General features: G+C 40.1%; 1 protein-coding gene across 6 annotated transcripts in view; it reads left to right on the top strand.

Annotated features, from left to right (window-relative positions):
* Positions 1-4,804: 4,804 nt before the first annotated feature.
* Positions 4,805-17,577, top strand: part of RALGPS1 (Ral GEF with PH domain and SH3 binding motif 1) — a 66,585-nt gene continuing 53,812 nt past the window's right edge. For 3 of the 6 annotated variants that reach the window (XR_014591467.1, XM_083876067.1, XM_083876071.1), the window contains exons 1-8: positions 4,805-4,903; positions 7,168-7,284; positions 11,134-11,227; positions 11,592-11,747; positions 13,069-13,184; positions 13,994-14,101; positions 14,480-14,530; positions 17,381-17,464. Coding sequence is in view for 5 of the 6 variants with exons in the window: in XM_083876067.1 (XP_083732193.1) it covers positions 13,128-13,184; positions 13,994-14,101; positions 14,480-14,530; positions 17,381-17,464 (300 nt within the window). In the remaining variant the exon portion in view is untranslated. Of the gene's footprint in view, positions 4,904-6,231; positions 6,277-7,167; positions 7,285-11,133; positions 11,228-11,591; positions 11,748-13,068; positions 13,185-13,993; positions 14,102-14,479; positions 14,531-17,380; positions 17,465-17,577 lie in introns of those variants that run through there. The other 3 variants (XM_083876069.1, XM_083876068.1, XM_083876070.1) reach the window with 3 other exon arrangements.

Here is a 17,577-nt window from a genome sequence, read left to right as displayed (position 1 = left end):
CTTTCCTCTAGATGATTAACCTACTCTGACAAACTGTGAAAATAAAGGATTTTATACCTTTGCTAATGTTTCTGGTTTAAAACTATAATTTTAGATTTCTTTATCAGTTATCTTCCATATTATTTCTTTTAAACTTGTAAATACATTTAGAAAACAGCTTTGTAAATACTTACAGTGTATTAAAAGTTCAGTTTGGTCACTAAGGCCTCAAGATTGGCTCTGCTTTCTGAGTTTGAAATCTTTCTGTAGCATAAAGGATACTGTCAGTTCACTGTCAGCAGGGTAGACTGTAGGCCTAAATGGAGAGTTTTAATGCAGTCTTCCCCAGCATAAATTCATGTTTTATGCTGAAGCCTTTGGTTTACTTTTAGACAACACAATGAGGCCTCTTAATATGTTTAGGCTGAATTATGGGAAGAACAACAGGAATAAAATCAAGGGCTGGGAAAATATTGAATAAGCTTTACCTTTAAATATATATATATATTATTTGAATTTTTGTATTAGTTTACTGTGATTCTTTTATTGTCATTTTTCTAAACAGGTTTCACACGAAACCATTAAAAGGGACTCAAATATGCAACACCTAATCTATTTTCCAAGGGAATTTTACCCTTGAATGGTGCTTTTTGACTGGTCAGGGTTATTTATTAAATTTTATATTTGAAAGTATTTGGGGAATTATGTAAATTCTTTATATGAATCTCTTTATTTCATGAATTGTAAATTTCATAATACTCAGTGATCAAATTGGAAGTTTAGTAAAGTCATTCAAAATGTTCAAACTTTATAATCTGTGTGCATTTTACATATATTTTATCAAGTGCCAGAATATTTGTATTTAATATTGTAGATTTAATACTACTTGCACATCCCTGTGGCAGCATTAACTTAAGTTACACAAGTTTACATTAAAAAAAGAAAAAAAAAAAAAAAAAAGAAAAAAAAAGCTAAACAAATAATTAAGCCTGGGACATGTGTTCCTGTATTTCTTCAGGGGATGTGAAGCCACGTATCACTGACTGAGCAGGTTTGCTTCTTGCTCCTGTAGCTCACTCCTGCCATGGCAGATACAGAACTGCTGACTCCCATTCCCACAGGCCAGGGTTTCAGCCTTTGGACTCAGCCTGAGAACCTCTGGTTGTAGATCTGGTTAAAAGTAGAGCTCTTGCACGATTTTAACAGTGTTTGTTTCTGACTGAAAATTTGTATTTTTAAGTAACTTTTATTTGTATGGTTATTTTTCAAGATAAATAATTGAACAGTTTGAATGACTTGACTTGGTGTCATTATCTTGCAATATAAACCGGGAACCTCACACCTCTGCACTTCATCGCCACGTGAAGTAAATGAAGCTAGCTAAGCTGATGCTGTAAGAATTAATAACTTGCCATTAAGGATTATTTTACAGCATGAACTTTAATATATTTATTCAAATGATATTTTACTCTTGTATTCACTTTGTTTTTAGATTTGTGACATGAATATTTCTGTGCTGCTTTATTTTGTTCTGATGAATTTGTTTCTTGCTTGTAAATTGCTTTTTTTATGGTATAAAGTCAATCGGAATTGCTGTTTGTAAATTAAAATGCTTCTAGAGCAAGTCTGTGGTGTCAGTGTCTATGTTTAGATATTTAATTACGAAGGGGCTTCCATTTTAGATGCTATTACTGAAGTGTCATAAGAAGCATTTTAATATTGATCTACCAACTAGAAATCAAGTCTTTAGAGACAACTGCTCTTGAAGTTTCTCTGTTTTGCCAGCATTAATTGCTTAGTTCTGAACAGATGATCATTTGAGTTGTGTGCTCTAAAACCTCATCCAGCTTTCAGAGCAAAACAAAATACCCTGCCAGGTGGTGGCAATCCATCCCTGCCATTCCAAGGCAGGTCTGTTGAGGAGGAACATCCTGCTTCATTCCTACAGCAGCATTTATGTTTTATGTTCTGTCACATATATCAGTAGGGCTGATGCTGCTCCCAGCAAGTGTAGGTATACTCCTCCTCACCCAACAACTTGAATTTAACAGCAGCAGGCCCAGTGCAGCTGTAGGCCATGGTTATCTTGGCTGGCAGTGGGTTTTGGAGTGACTGGAATTGAGTGGGTTAGTTTCTGAGTGTGTCCGTGTAGCTATTCCAGCACAACCTCCCTTCAAATGCCCTTCTTTCAAAGTCTGAAACTTCAAGTAATGCAGAATGGGGTAAACAAGACCTTGGAGTGAGATAAACAAACTTGCACTGGTGTCCAGGCCACTGAGATGATCAGGTGCCTGGAGCATCTCTGCTGTGGAGATAGGCAGAGAAAGCTGGGGGTGCTCACCTGGAGAGGAGAAGGCTCTGGGGAGACCTCAGGGCCCCTTCCAGCACCTAAAGGGGCTCCAGGAGAGCTGGAGAGGAACTGGGGACAGGGGCCTGGAGTGCCATGACAAGGGGGAATGGCTTCTCACTGCCAGAGGGCAGGGCTGGATGGGATCTTGGGAAGGAATTCTTCCTCTGAGGCCCTGCAAAGGGTGCCCAGAGCAGCTGTGGCTGCCCCTGGATCCCTGGAAGTGTCCAAGGCCCCATGGACTGGGATTGGAGCAGCCTGGTCCAGTGGAAGGCGTCTCTTCCCATGGCAGGGAGCTGAAATGAGATGAGCTTTTAAGTCCCTTCCAACCCAAATAAATCATTCTGATTCTATGAATGTTCTGAAATACCTGAATTTTTTCATCCTAGCGGGCACATCTGAATTCAGTGTCAAGGAAAAACAGACCCAGAGATTGGATACTTGTTTAAAAAGTGCTATGAAATACCTCTTTCAGCAAAGCAGAAAATAGAAGACAAAGATTTTGTTAAAAAGTTTTGTTAAGACAGCTAAGGAAAAAAATTATTTAGGTTAAAAAATACCAGTTCTGTTCACCTGATCTTTGTGTACATGCAGACACAGGCCCCATTGCTTAACTTATAATGCAAACTTCTTGAAAACAGGTTGAGGGGAAGGTAGAATAACAAATGAACATGACATATGGAATTTATGCTCTTCCAGCAATAATCATGCAGAGAAATGAAGCCAAATCACTTGGATGCTACATTTCATGAACTATATGAAGTTGTATAGTACATTTGTAATGTGCATGGGTTTAGGAAAAAAATTAAATTGAATATTATGTCAAAAATCAGTTGATTTATAGACAGAAACATTTCATTAAAATTTAGGGAAATTATATGGCTGATGACAGCTAAAGTAATATTACTTGTCTCTGCATTCTTTTCCACCAGAGGGCGCTCGCTGTTTTTATTTTTTAATTTTTTTTTTTTTTAATCTGCTCTGTAGGGGTCATTTAAGGTGCTGTACATAGCCGAAGCCTAAAATAGGAACAAAAAAAAGAGAGGTTTCCAGTCCTCATGGCATCTTCAAGAGGAACAGGTGCTGGGTGATTCCACTGTTAGCAGAGCAGTGTTTATACCCAGGATTTCAGAGGCTCTCCTGCTGCATGAGACTACCTGGGCAGTGAACACCACCATTTTACAGAACTTCAAGTCTCAGATTGTTAGCTCTGACAGAATCTCATAATCATTCAGATAAGAAGTTAAGTAATTTTCAGATAGTTTTTTACCAAATTCATGTAGAAATAGCAGTAACTAATTTTTTTGATTCAATATTTTTGAAAGACTGTAGCCCATGGACTGCTGTTTTATGTCCTGGTACAGTGATACAGGACAGAGCAGGAAACATTTTGCCAAAGAATTCTGTATTTTTGCTCTAGTGGGAACTGATGCTATAAGTATTAGAGGAAAGTGTATTGCTTGGCAGTACACCAGTAGATAAACTCAAATAAGAATAGTCTATTAAACGATTGGCAATTCATATGAAATTAATTTTCTTTAGCCTCTCTGAGGGGGAGTAAATTGTAGGAAAATACCTTCCATACAGTGCCTTTGATACAGGTATTGGTGGTGTGAGCATCAGGACTTGTGAGCTCATCTCAAATCTATGTTTAAAGTTGTTTTTTATAGTTTATTCTCAAATAGATTTTTTTTTCTGCCTTGAAAAAGCACACTCCTACACTTAGTTGTGATGTCTAAAGATGTTTAAACTGCTCTGAGTTTGACAGGCACTGAAAACCTTTAGTGACCAGGAGACTGGAAAGAGACCTAAATATACATTCTGAGCATCACGCAGGATCTCGAAGCTTCCTCTGCAGACCTTCACTGAGCTTTGTTCTCCCAAACCCGCAGGCCGCTCTGATGGGCGAGCGGGACTCCCGCATGTGGCTACCAGTGCACAGGGCCAGTGTTGTCCTGTAGTGATGCCCGAACGCTGCTTTTGGAGAAGCTGTAATCAGAGAAAGGTGCGCCATCCTTCTGTCCCGTAGCTGAAGTACGACTCTCAATTACCAAAAACCCCATAAAGTTCTGTTTGACTGCCTTGGGAGACCACACACGGTCATTACGTTGCGGTATCATCACCCGGCCCCGAACCTGACCCCGGTTTTAGTTTGCAGGTTCGGCGAGGTTGGCGGATGCTCCGGGAGGAGCGGGGCACAGCCGGTGCTGCGGGAGGGGCCGCGAACGAGCGGCGCTGCCCTGACCCTTCTCCGGGGGCTCCGCGCGCGCCCCCGCGCTCGCCGCGCGCCCCCGCCGGCCCCCCGGAGCCGCCTGCACTGCCCCGCTGCGGCCGCCAGGGGGCGCGGGCGGGCGCGGCCAAGGACGGCGCGGGGGCACCTGCGCCCGCGCGCTCCCGCCCCGCCCGCGCCCCATTGGCGCGCGCTCCCGCGCCGCGAGGCGGTTGGCTGGCGCGCCCGTCAATCCGCGCGCCGCGGCCCCGCCCCGCGGTCCCAGCCGGGCCGGGCGCGTCCTCGGGGCGCTGAGGGGGCGCGTCCCCCGCACCGGGAGAGCTCCTGGGGGCACCGGCCCCGAACAGGTGAGCCGCGGACGAGCCCCGCGCGCCCGGCAGAAAAGGCGGGACCGGCCGCCACAGTCTCCAGTCCCTCCGCCTTCTGCCGTCCCCGCTCCGGGCGTGTGCTGCGGGCGGAGCTCTGCGGCGACGGGCCCGGGCGGGCGCCCACCCTCCGCAGGCGCCGCTGGCGGGAGGCCGGCGGCTCCCGGTGCCCCGAGGCGCGGAGCGGGGCGGTACCGCATCGCCGCCCGCGGCGGGTCCGGCCCGGGCGCCTCCTGCGCGGGCGCGGCAGGTGCGCGGGGGCGGGGCCAGGCCCCGGCGGGGCTTCCCCGCTCCCCGAGCGGCCCCTCCCGGGGCGGGCCGGGCCCCTCTCCCCCGGGCCGTGTCACTCCGGCCCTGCCCTGCCCGCCCGCGGGGGCTCCGGGGCCGGGGGGAGCCCCGCACGGCGCGGTGAGGCGGGGCGGGCACTGCAGAGGCGGCCGTGGCTGCGGCCGGCGGGAGCAGCGCTGGTGCGGACGGGCGGTGTAGATGGAAACCCCCCAGGGCTGGCCGCGTCCTCCTGTCTTTAGGAATAAATCGGAAAACTGTTTGCATATCGTGGATGAAACGGTGCGGGTTTTTTTAAGAGCCTTGACTGCGATCTGTTTTCAAATCACTTCAAATAGTTTTTCGTCTGGCTTCTGCAGGCTTGTATCGGCCTAGGGCTTTGGCGTGTAGTGGATGGAGAAGGAAAGGATGTTGAAATTCTTGGTTACAGAAGTACATCATGCCTTTTGTCTGTGGTTCGTTGTTCTGAACTCAACAAAATGGAGCATATATATTCTTGTAGTACTAATTATTGAAAACATTGAAATGCGTTGGTGTGTCTGAAATATGAGAGGCTATTCCTTGTCTCAGAAACCTTATCTGTGAATGTTGCCATCTGTCATTTACGTTCAGCTTTGATAGGCAGATTTTTTTTTTTCTCTTGCTGACCATTCATACCATGCCTACTACATACTATTCCTGTCTGAGAAGGACAGGGAGCTGCTGTAAAGGGAGAGCTACACACACTTGTTTGGTCATTTTCTATATGTTGCCAATCCTGTGTGATGTAGCACCGGTTTGAAGAAAAATAACCACAAAGCACTTTCAAACCAAGTTATATCATTCGTTTTTGTGTTGATGTGGATTATTTTAATAAAGGGAGAACATCTAGAAGTTCAGGTGCATAGTAATTACAAGGTTTGCACTTGACTAAAATGCCCTGTGGTGCAGGGCAGACACCAGCCATCGTGTCTGTAATTTGATTGTAATACTTCAGTGGATGCTAACCCATTTTTAACTTGTCATTTTGATTCTTCTATGAACTGGGATCATTTGCTCATGCAAGGAGTGCCTACTTGGATGAGTTTTGGGTATGTCAAAAGAATAGTGCTTTTCCAGCAAAAGATAGCTTGCTTTGATGCCAGTAGGAGTTGCATATAGTTATAGTCTAGAAGATAGATAGACTTTTTTAAGGTGGAGGTTCCCTAATGATAAAAGAAAGTAGAGACTGTAGTAGAGGCACAATTGTAACACCAATTGATCTGCAGGGATTTTTACCTTTATCAAAGCAACATGGGCTTCAGTGGGATTTTCACGTCAGTCTATGTAAAAGAAGCTGTCTTTGAGATTATTTTCTTCTCATTTGATGCATAATTTTACTAATTATACCAACTTCATAAAAGTTGTTATACGATAAAAGAGGAGAAAAGGGAAGGGCTTTAATATAAATGTTAGCAAAATTAGTTACCTAAGCAGTATTTTTCTCAGATTTGTTGCTGATCATGTTTGGTGGAAGAGCTATGGCTTTATTTGCAGATACAGAGATAAAAGAATTACTGTGTTTGGATTTGTATCCATTTTGAGTTATTAAGTCTTGAAGAAAACGGTGTGAGGATGAATAGCATTTAGAATTCATAAAGAACCTTGAAAGAAGTGAGTGAAACCAATAAACAATGCACGTTGGCTTGGACTTGTGTTGATTGACAGAGTGAGGAAGAGTTACAAGCACATATTCTGAGTATGTTTAGCTACAAAAAATATGATACATTGTTCTTCCTTCTGTGTAGTATGTATTGTTCTTTTGAGTTTGGGAATTTATCACATACCAGTGAAACTAGGATGGGGAACTAACAATGAGAGTTGTGAGGGAGAGGTAAGAACAAATATACCAGAGTGCATGTTTCAGGTGAGGAATGCCCAGTTTGAGAAGAATTGAGTTATAAAATAAATGTCACCATAATCCTGTTTACTGGCATTTACAGGAATGTTATGCTTTTAAACAAGAGATAAAACTGCTGAAAAGCTAGAGCTAGACCCAGCAATCAACTAATGGAGATGTGCAGCAAAATGGGTTGAGAGCACAGCTGCCTGATTCCACTGTAAGTATGCAATTGTGTTTAAAGTTACAAGTATTTCATATCTTCACTTACATTCGATAGCTAGAGATTACAGAAGTGTCTGTCAGTTCTCTTGTGTTTAGATAACTTGAGTTGTAGTAGTATTTTACTATAATTTGTAGATATGTTTCTTTTCCTGTAACTGTTCTGTGAAGATTCCCTTAAAGTATAACTTCCCTAAACATATATCTTGGTGTTCTAAGTTATTCAAGTTTGCAGACTTGCTTGAAGGGTAATGACTTTTGAAGGAGGACTTCTGCTGGAGAGAGCACTGCAGCTCCGTCTTGATATGGAACCTTGATGTAAAGATTTCTAGACACAGATAAAATTCCAGTCTATGTAAAGTTCTTCAAATGGTTTCTAATTATTAGAAACCCATACTGTATTTTTTGTCTTAATTTGTTTAGGTGGCCAGATGGAAATCTTGCTACTACCTTTACTTAGTTGAATGTCACTTTTTTGTATTTCTTTGGCTTATACAAATAATTTTGAATTTTGATAATTGAGATGATGCAAGATTCAGTTTTTTGCAGCCTGTTTACTCAGGGACTGTGGAGGCCCCTGCCTCTGAAGAGGACATTGAAAGGGTCCTGGCCCCTGCACTCCCTTGGAGAGCAGACAGTGCATGAGCCCCCCCAGCTATGGATTGGCTCCCCCAGTTCTGTTCCCTGGTTGGTCAGTTCTGTATCCTTCCCCTGATTGGTCCAAGTTTCAATCCCCTAATTTGTTTATTAATATTCTCCCTGATTGGTCCGTTTCCTCAGTTTGTAACCCCATTGGCTGTTGGTAAAACCACACCCCCTTTGGTAGGTGCATAAAACCCTGACAGCCGAGCCCTTCGGGGTCTTTGGTTTGTTGGCGGAGATGAAGTAGAGAAGCCTCCTGAAGACCATCCCTGGCTCCTGTGTTTCCTTCTGCGCCACTTGAGATCACCCCCTCAGGAAGAGCAGCCTCCAACAGCTAGAGCCTTGTCCAGACTGATTGTCTTGGACTTCACAAAAGAGCTGAAATCCACTGAGGTGCCCTGCGCCACCTGGGCTGAGGCTGCCTTACTCGAGGCAACTCGCTGGGGAAGGTCGCTGCCCTCAGAAGAGCCAGCCGGAGGCAGAGGCGGGTGGCGATAAGGGACAATGCATGTTATTGAGGAGTAGTTATTTACTTGAGTGATTTCAGTTTATGGTTAGCTGAATTAATCCACAGCCCCATTTTATTTGTTACGTTTTCATTATTCATCATTAGCTATAGTAATAAGCTAATAGTAAGTAAGTTATATAGTAAGAAGTTTCTCAGAAAAGAATGTGTGTGAAACTGCTAAATTGTTTATAGTGAATTTTATCTATAGGTGGTACTGTTGCCTAAAGCACAATGAAATATATTAGGAACTTCCTGGTGAAATGGATACTGAAAATACACAAGTGTTTGCTTTGGAAGATCTTTAAAAAGCCATCACATTTCTAGGACTAATCTTCTGTAGTCTAATTGCTTTTGTTCTTCATAAACTGTTTGTGGGCAATTATTATCTAAATCCAGGCTTTCAAATATTCTAGAATTTTTCATGTACAAAATGTCCACCAAGGTCTAATTTCAATTACTTTGAAAGAACTTCTTGAAATTAAGAGATTTTTCATATAAAGCATTATGACTCTTAACACAGCTCAACTGTCTGGTCTCATATCTGGGTTTGTACATGAAGTATATGTTATAAAAGGGCTCAGAGTGGCATACAGATGGTTATTTTCTGAAGGAAGTGGGGTTCACATGGGTAATTTCTATAATTACTCTAGGAGATATGATCGTTTTCCCCTCCACTTCGCAGGAATCATATGTGAGGAGGTGAGAAATGGGGCTTGAGAGGTGATACTGGATGGAGCACAAATGAAGATACGTGGTGTTTGTACTTTTGGGAAAGGATGCTGTTAAGACTTAAATGGTCTTGCATCAGTGTTGCTCAGTGCTTTTGAGCTTTGTGTTTCTCTAGATTGGCAAGTATCCGTGTAGCACTCAGCAGCTACTGCTTTTAAAGATGTAAAGAAATTCTCCTCTGCAAATCCTTCGAGGATGGTTTGCTCTGTCAGTGCAATGACAAACAGCTTCTAAACTGTGCAAGCTCAAAAGGATTTTGAAATTCTTTTGAATTGACTTTTTGGGTTTTTTTTGTTTTTGTTTTTTTTTTTTTGTTTTGTTTTAATTGAAGTTATACTGACCTAAAAGAAACATAATGAGAGGGGGAGAAAAGATATCTAAACATCTAGATATGGAGAACAAGCAGTGCATTGGTTTAGATACTGCAATAGTGTCTGCCTTTTTGTCTTTATTACCAATAGAATAAAAAGATAGGACATCTCCCCAGCCACCACCCTCTCCTTAAGAGGGCTGAAGCTGGACATAATGTAGATGGTGATGCAAATTTCACATCAGTGACTGTTTGCAAGCACAGGGGCAAAAATATCCCTGTTAATGTTTCATTCTGTTTTCATAATACAACTCTTTTCTACCAGTAATCAGCTGTGCTAACATACTTTCATTTGTACTCTATGCCCAAAGTTGTTGTGTAGTAGTATACTATTGGTCTTGCTGAAGCAAGATTTTTTTAGGTGTTCTTCATACCCTTATCTTGATTGATACCAGTTAACCATTCTGATGTTTGATAGCAAATTCTGGAAGGCGTATCCTCTGAGCAGCAGCTGAGGGCTTTGTGATTGTCGAGTTTGGAAAAAAAGGAGGCTGACCGGCAGCCCTGTTACTCTCTGCAGCTTCCTGAGAGGGGACCTGGAGAGGGAGATGGTGATCTCTTCTGTCCGGAATCCAGGGGCAGGACGTATGAGAATGATTCAAAGCTGCACCAGGGGAGGTTTAGACAACATCAGTAAGCATTTCTTTAGTTGAGAAGGTGGCCAAATACTGGAACAGGCTGCCTAGAGACGTGGTTGGTGCCCCGTACCTGTCAGTGTTTAAGAGCCTTTGAACAATGCCCTTAGTAACATGCTTTAACTTCTGGTCATCCCTGAAGTGGTCAGGCAGTGAGACTAGATGATCATTGTATGCCTCTTCCAACTGGAACTAACCTATTCTAAATTTATTTAAAATAAAACCCAAGCCCTACTGGTTACTTCTGTTGATTCTAACCTAGTTTATCAATGCCCAGGTAGGGTCCTAGTTCACTAATTGTTTTCACTGAACCAGCTGTCTAGCTAATTTAAGCTCAAGAAAGAACAGTTACGTTTTGGTAGAATGCTGAAGTATATTTTCTTAAAAGTGTGTTGCAGCTCTCAGTTCATGATTCAGTGGTATTAGGAAAACCATCATCAACTAATGAAAATAGTAAGTAAATGGCTTTTGAAATCAGCAAAGCCAGTTGACTTGTGGAGTCTGGAATGGCTGAATTAGGGCTGGTAAGAAGCATATCTAGCTCAGTGTTTTTCCTCCAATGAAAAAAATCATTAAGAACAGCAGTCATCAGTGGTTGCTGACATGGTTATTTTTGTATTTTCTGAAAGCAATGTGAAGAGTCAGTAACTTCCTCAGATTGCTCTGCTAACATTCAGAAATTAGAGCACAGGGACTTTGTTGGTCAGAAGTGGTTTTCTGTACTTCAGAGTCTCAATGACTTTCTTTTGAATTGAGTAACTAGTACTGAAACTGAACTTATGGGCACTTTGACCGCATCACATGCATATTACTAATAGCAATATAAAATTTGCATTTTGCTTTCAGAGAATGTTGCCTCTGTGGCATAGATGACAAGATTTGACAAATGCTGGTAAAATAATGGCTCTAAGGTTTACTTATGTGCTTGGTTTTGATGGTGGCATGTTTTGGTTTTTTTTCCAGTTGTTTTTGCACTGTCTTCAGTTTTGCTTCAGAGAGCACTACATATCTAAATGGGTTTGTCAAATTGGCAAAGAAGAACAGACATCCTCTGGTGGTATGTATGTTTGCATCCTGATTTATCCACTTTGCTTCTGGCAGCCTATGAAGGAGATCTGCTGCAGTGTGCCTGTGAACCTGCCAAACAGTTAAGGTGTTTTATTAGTTTTGATTTTTAGCACTGTTTGTGTAATGCATCATTTTAATGATTAATCTGAGGAAGCTGAAAGAAATTTTAAGAATCAAAAGTTGTGAAAAGAAGTTGTATGTCATTTTAGTGACTTTTTACCTTTTATTTCCAACACTTTGGGCCTTTGATAATTTTTAGAATTTCAGAAATTTCTTTTTAATGTTGTTGGTGTGAAACATGGCAAGTACAGGGGAATATTAATTTTCATATCTTCTTCTATGTTGTCTGACAGCCTCTTCATACCATGGGCTTAGTATTAGCTCTTGTGTCACTTTGTGTGCAGAGTGATGCATTCTGCAGCTGGGGAAACACTTCAAATGATCAAGTGGACTTGACTTAAAAGGATAATTGCTTCCTCTGACTTTCATGAAGGTAGCAGAACAAGTGGGTGTGTAGAGAATTATTTTTTTGTAGATGTGAATCTTGGAGAAATTTTTGTATATAAGAAGAAGCAGTGCATTTTTAATGCTTGTGTTATATTTGGAATATTTCGGGGGGAGGGGGGTAAGGCGAGGGGAATGAATTTTGATCTTGTCTAGAATGAAAGTTTCTAACCTTGCAAGATTTATGTACATGCTGAATGTTGAAAGGCAAAAGTATATTAGTGCTTCTGGGTTTAGGTATTAAAGCATTTTTGTCTCACTTTGATATTATGAACATTAAAACTTGCCGTAAAACTGAAACTGGGCATGCTACAAGATCACATATGGGATTTTTCTTTCCCCTTTCACAGTGCTATTGATTCCCCATGTGCTGGAGAACCTATTAAGAAAGGCGGGGATGGAGGACACAAGAATATTTTTGTGGCCTTAATGTAAATGCCACATGTTAAAGAAATTACATCTACAGAATTACCTTCCACTTCAGGATTGTAAGGACTATTCAGAAAAGCAACTCCATACCTAGAAATACTTACCAGCCTGTTAGCGCTCAAAATGAGTTTATCAGGAGAAAAGATACAAGAAATTGAATCTTGCCTTGTTTAGCAGAGAAGATTGACGTTATTTGAAGCAAAATTAGTGACTTATTTCATGCGAGACCCTGGGGAGAAATGTTTGTCTTTGTAAGAATGAGAACTAAAGACCTCATCTTTCTAAAGAGAGTAAAATAAGAGGTTATTTTTATTTCTCGCTGTTTGCGTTTTCAGATTTTTTCTGTTGGTGTGATCAGTGTTGTGGGAGGGAACACAAGGACGCAGAGGAAGATGTGCCAGTGTCCCTTGCTGCACCTATGAGCACCTACAGATTTTGGTGAAAGAGTCCATGCACAGGAAACGGTGCCTGCCATGGGCTCAGCCATGTGTGCTGTTTTCTCAGTTAAAGGGAATCAGAGCTTGCGCTGACTTGCTAGTTCTGTAAGCACCTTGTGGTGGCCTGCAGTTTCTGAGACTTTGTCCTGTCTAGGAGGGACTTTATATAAAACCTAATTCAACATTAATGACAAGTAATATACTTTTTCCCCATGCGTTTCTTGAGTTGAGTGGAAGGTAAGGGTAAGGACCTGGCAAGGCTTTAGTAATATTCAATTGTACTCCTTCACAGTTGGTACCTGGAAAAGAAAAGAGTATCTGTCTCCTAATATAATCTTGTTTCTTAAGTCCTTTGCTCTGAGAAAGAAAAATTAAATCCCTTGTATTACTGGGTTATCTTCTATGAGCATTTTGGGTTTTTTATACATTTTATTTATTCCACAAATAATTTGCTTTGCAGGAATTTCTGTTTTCAGCCAGTGCTGGCTGAGCTGAAACTTTCTGCATCTTGTGGAGAGCATGTATAAAAGGAATGACTTCATGGCCAATGTGATGGTCACCTCCGCCACTCCAGAGGTACAGTTCCTTGGGTTTTATTAACTCGTGTATCAAAATGTAAACTTTGGCTTGCTTCAGCTTTCACAGAAGCCCTTTCTACTACTAGTCAAATGCCACACCATTTATAAGACCAAGAACTAACATGGCAAGAGAGTAATTGTGGAACACTCTGTGGTTCTTGGTGTTCACAGCCACATTCTTTTATTGTTGTTGTTGATGATGATTACTTCTTTTGTTTAGTTCTAAATAGCATTTTTGACCTGTTACTCTGTAACTTAGAGCAGCTGTGTATTATGGGTAAGTTCAGAGCAGTGTAATATGCCATCAAAATGGAGTCAGTCAGAAATAGAACCCAGAAATATCCAGCTGCGGTTTTTTCCTCTGGTTTTTTTTTTTTTTTTTTTTTTTTTTTTTTTTTTTTTTTTTTTTAATTTACTGGTTTGCTAATGAGAAAGTGCTCTAAGATTTTGTTCATTTTAATGTTTGTATCCTTTGGACACCAGGCAGCTCTTTAGTGCTACTTCCAAAAGCTGCCTCATTCAGTGTTGAGCTGCTATGCACAGCTGTTTGTTGCTCCATGACAGCCAGCAGAACACTGCTTGGGAATTAGCTGCTGGAGTTTTTCTAGTTTTTTGCTTTCATCAGTTTTTGCAGAAGGAAGTTGGTAAATTGTGAACTGTGCAAAACTAAATTTGATAATTTGGTTTCTGAAACTTCTTGAAGTTCATACATTTTCTTGTAATTATTTTTTTTTGCACATATTTATTTCCTGATTTTGAGATGAAATTCTTCATTCTGCTGATAAGCCTACTATTGTTTCTTTGTAGGGTAGTAGCAGCTCAGATTCTCTGGAAGGGCGAAGTTCAGATTATGCCAATAAAAGCTACGATGCAGTTGTATTTGACGTGTTGAAAGTAACTCCTGAGGAGTTTGCTGTAAGTAGAAATGTTATTTTTACATTTAAGCTTTTATAATATTAAGGGCTTGTAGAGTACTAAAAATACATGAATTATTTTTCCTCAAAAAATATAAATCTTTTAAGTAAACTTCCAGTGTTCTTGAAAACAAATTTCTGACTTTATGAACTTCAATAAAAAAGCCCATCTTGGGATTTAATAATTTAGTACTGACCTGACACCTGTTATACTGTATAAAGTCATTTGCGTTTTTTGAGGTCATTTAGGAGACCCTAGCATAGGTTAGTTCTGGTCAGTGAGGAATATGTGTATAGTTTGTAGTTACTGAAGGGCAGATGAAGTATGTCGTCGTTAGCTCTTTATATTACACAATGTAAAATTCTATCTTTGTTGCAGAGCCAGATAACATTGATGGATATGCCAGTATTTAAAGCTATACAGCCTGAGGTAGGTTTTATTAAACCATCTTCTTACATCTTTTCAGTGTAAAAATTTAGTGCCTGAGGAAATGTGACAATTCAAGTAAGGCTTTTTTGTTCAAAAATGCTCTCCTTCTTGCACTGCACCAATATTTTTCTAGGCATATTCCCTGTTAGTGCTGTGAATCTGTAATCCAGCATGAGTTACTTTGGTTTGTCATCTGTTGCCAAAGGAGATGACTGTGCTTTTCTGGAAGTCTTCTTGTCTTGCTTTGAGTGGTTTTTCTTCAGGATAAGTTTATCAGGTGTAAAAATTCTCTATTCTCTCTTCTGCTGCTGTTTTTGAATTCATATCTGATTCCAGAAGTTTGACTCATGCCTCTGGCTATAATCTCAATTTTAGGCTGCATCAGCTGCTGGATAAGCTTTTTAATTTGTATGATCATTTTTAAGATTCAAAATAATGCAGGGAATAAATCAGCCCAAACCCTTAAAAGCTGGTGTATTATTGTCTTTTAAGATTTTAACCTTTTAAGAAAGACACAGAAGGGAACTCAAGGCCTGTTGAGGAAAAGCAGTCAAACTTATCATAGACATTTGAAAATCAGTGATAAAAACTTGAGAAATGAAGAATAAAAGTAGTTACCAGAGTATGACAAATTTGTGTAAAAATATGATAGATTTATTTACTGCAAAAGGTACAAGAAGCACATGACACCATACTTGTATCTATTGTGGCTTGTTGTCTTCTTGTCCTAAGGTTGGAATATCCTGGTTATATAAAGGGCAGCTCCTGCGCCCCCATAATGTCAGCAGAACTAAATTTCTGACAACATCAGTTGGGACAGTCAAGTTTAGAAGGTTTTTAGTGGAAGCTCTATCCACCAACTAATTTAGTCACTAACAAAACAAGTCATTATTTATTACAATAGTTCAGAGAGATTAGCAGATGTCTATTTTGAGAAAGACTAACTTTTAATTTCCTTCCTATACTGTGTTGTCTATCCTTCCTGTCAGATAATTATTTTTCCCCCCCAAGAACAACAAGACAATTTTATAGCTGAAAACACTTTCATGCTTCTGAAATTGCATGTATGCCCCAGGCAGATGGGGAGACTCTTTGAATAATGCAATAAGGAAGTAGCAATACCTATAGAAAAATCTGCTAACAAAAAATTTCAACATGTATAAATTGTCTAAACAAAACTTCCAGATGGAAAAGTATCTATGCATCAAATATCAGAACAAAACTAAAGGGTTGTTTTATTCTAACTACCTTTGCCAAAAGCAGAGGTAGTGTCATACTCTGAGTAGATAAATGAACTAAAAAATAAAATACAAAACTACAGATTTTAATTTTAAAGTGAATTTTGCATTTACTTTAGTTGCTATGAAATCTGTGCCATAGAATTTTATAGCAAAAAATATACCCAAACAATTGATTTGCTATTTTCCTTTGTAATTACTTCATTTTGCCTTTTTGGAAATGAAGTTTCCTGAAGGCGCCACTCTGGCAAATAGATGTAACTCACTGAGGAGTGATCAGAAGGAAAGTTTGTATTTTCAGCATCTGTTAGAATATAGGTCTTTGAATATGTAGCAGTTACCATGAATCATTAGTTGTTAATTGGGCTTTTTGATTTTCATTTTATTGGAATCATCAATATAGTTTGTTTGCCAAAAATAAACAACTGTTTCTATCCTGAAATTCTGCCAACTGTAGGATTAGATTTTAAAGCAAAAAGTACTCTGCGTATTTGTCATGAACATGCCCCTTGCTATTAGGTAAATTATTAGACTAAGAAAGTTAATATTTTCTGGTTGAAATTTAAGATTTTAGTCTTTTAGTCTTCTAGTCATGACCTTATGCTTGGATGGCAATACCTAAGATTTTAGAGTTTTGGTTGCTAAATCTTATCTGAAATGCACAAACATCTTTGAGTGTAGTATTTGCTGAGGTTTTTTCCTGCTTTTCAAAAGCTATTACTAAAAAACACATTTGCATTTTACTTTGCAGAGTTTAGAAAGAGGATGTCTAGTTAACAATTCTTTGTTCTCCAGCAGAGATAATTATGCCTACTTTTTAGATTTCTATGTAACTTTATTTAGGTTTTTTTTTCCAAGTCCTGAAATTGCATTCTCCACAAATTTCAGGGTTTTGCACATTTGATGGGAAAGTTCCTCTGACAGTGAGCATTGAGGAAACTGCCAGCATCCTTCCATATCAAAAAAAAGGAGATGAAGTGTAATTCTAGAACACAGTATATTGTAGCAGTATAAAAAAAACCAGCAGGGGCATTTTGAATCACTCACTTTTATCAACCTTCCTGTTCAATCTGAATTTTAAACCTAGTCAAATGATTTTGCTGTACAGAGGATTTTCTGCAGCCACTTAAAATCCTTACGTTACTGACCTCTTCCACTTCCCTGACAAAGGTAAATTTTTTTGTCCCTAGTGAAGTGTCTGAGATTTTTTTCCACATAAGCATATGATTTTTAATATCATAAGACCAGGCATGGATTGTTCATGCCTTTTCTCAGTTTTATCTGCAGAAGTTTTAAGTGCTGGAGATGGGGATTCAAAATATGTTTGGAACTGGAAGTGTTTTTCCTGCTGCTCACACGGGCATGTACAGATCTCTAGAGTGTGTTCCATTAATCAGCATTACAAAGTTCTTTTCACAGGCAGAATTCTCTTTGGCTGACTCTGCCTTTTCATGTGAAGGTGTCTAAAATTAGTAGTGTACATTTGGAAAGTTGAACAACATTTTGATTGAAACTGAGACTTGTGGTTCTAAAAACAGAAGAGTGATTTAGAGCTAGTGTTAAGGAGAACTCATTCCTGTTATTTAAGGCAATTTTTAAATGTGTTTCCTAGGAACTAGCCAGCTGTGGATGGAATAAGAAAGAAAAACACACGCTCGCTCCAAATATTGTTGCCTTTACTAGAAGGTTTAACCAGGTATATAATATGATTACTGTCACGAACTGGTACTGTTTGACAGTTGTCTTTGAGCATAAAGTTAAATGGAACTATTCATGTGAATTAAAACCTGTTTTTCCAAATGAGGATTT

This window comes from Zosterops lateralis (assembly GCF_965231275.1).
Source record: "Zosterops lateralis genome assembly, chromosome: 20".
NCBI lineage: Eukaryota > Metazoa > Chordata > Aves > Passeriformes > Zosteropidae > Zosterops > Zosterops lateralis.
This window is presented reverse-complemented; position numbering and strand designations above follow the sequence as displayed.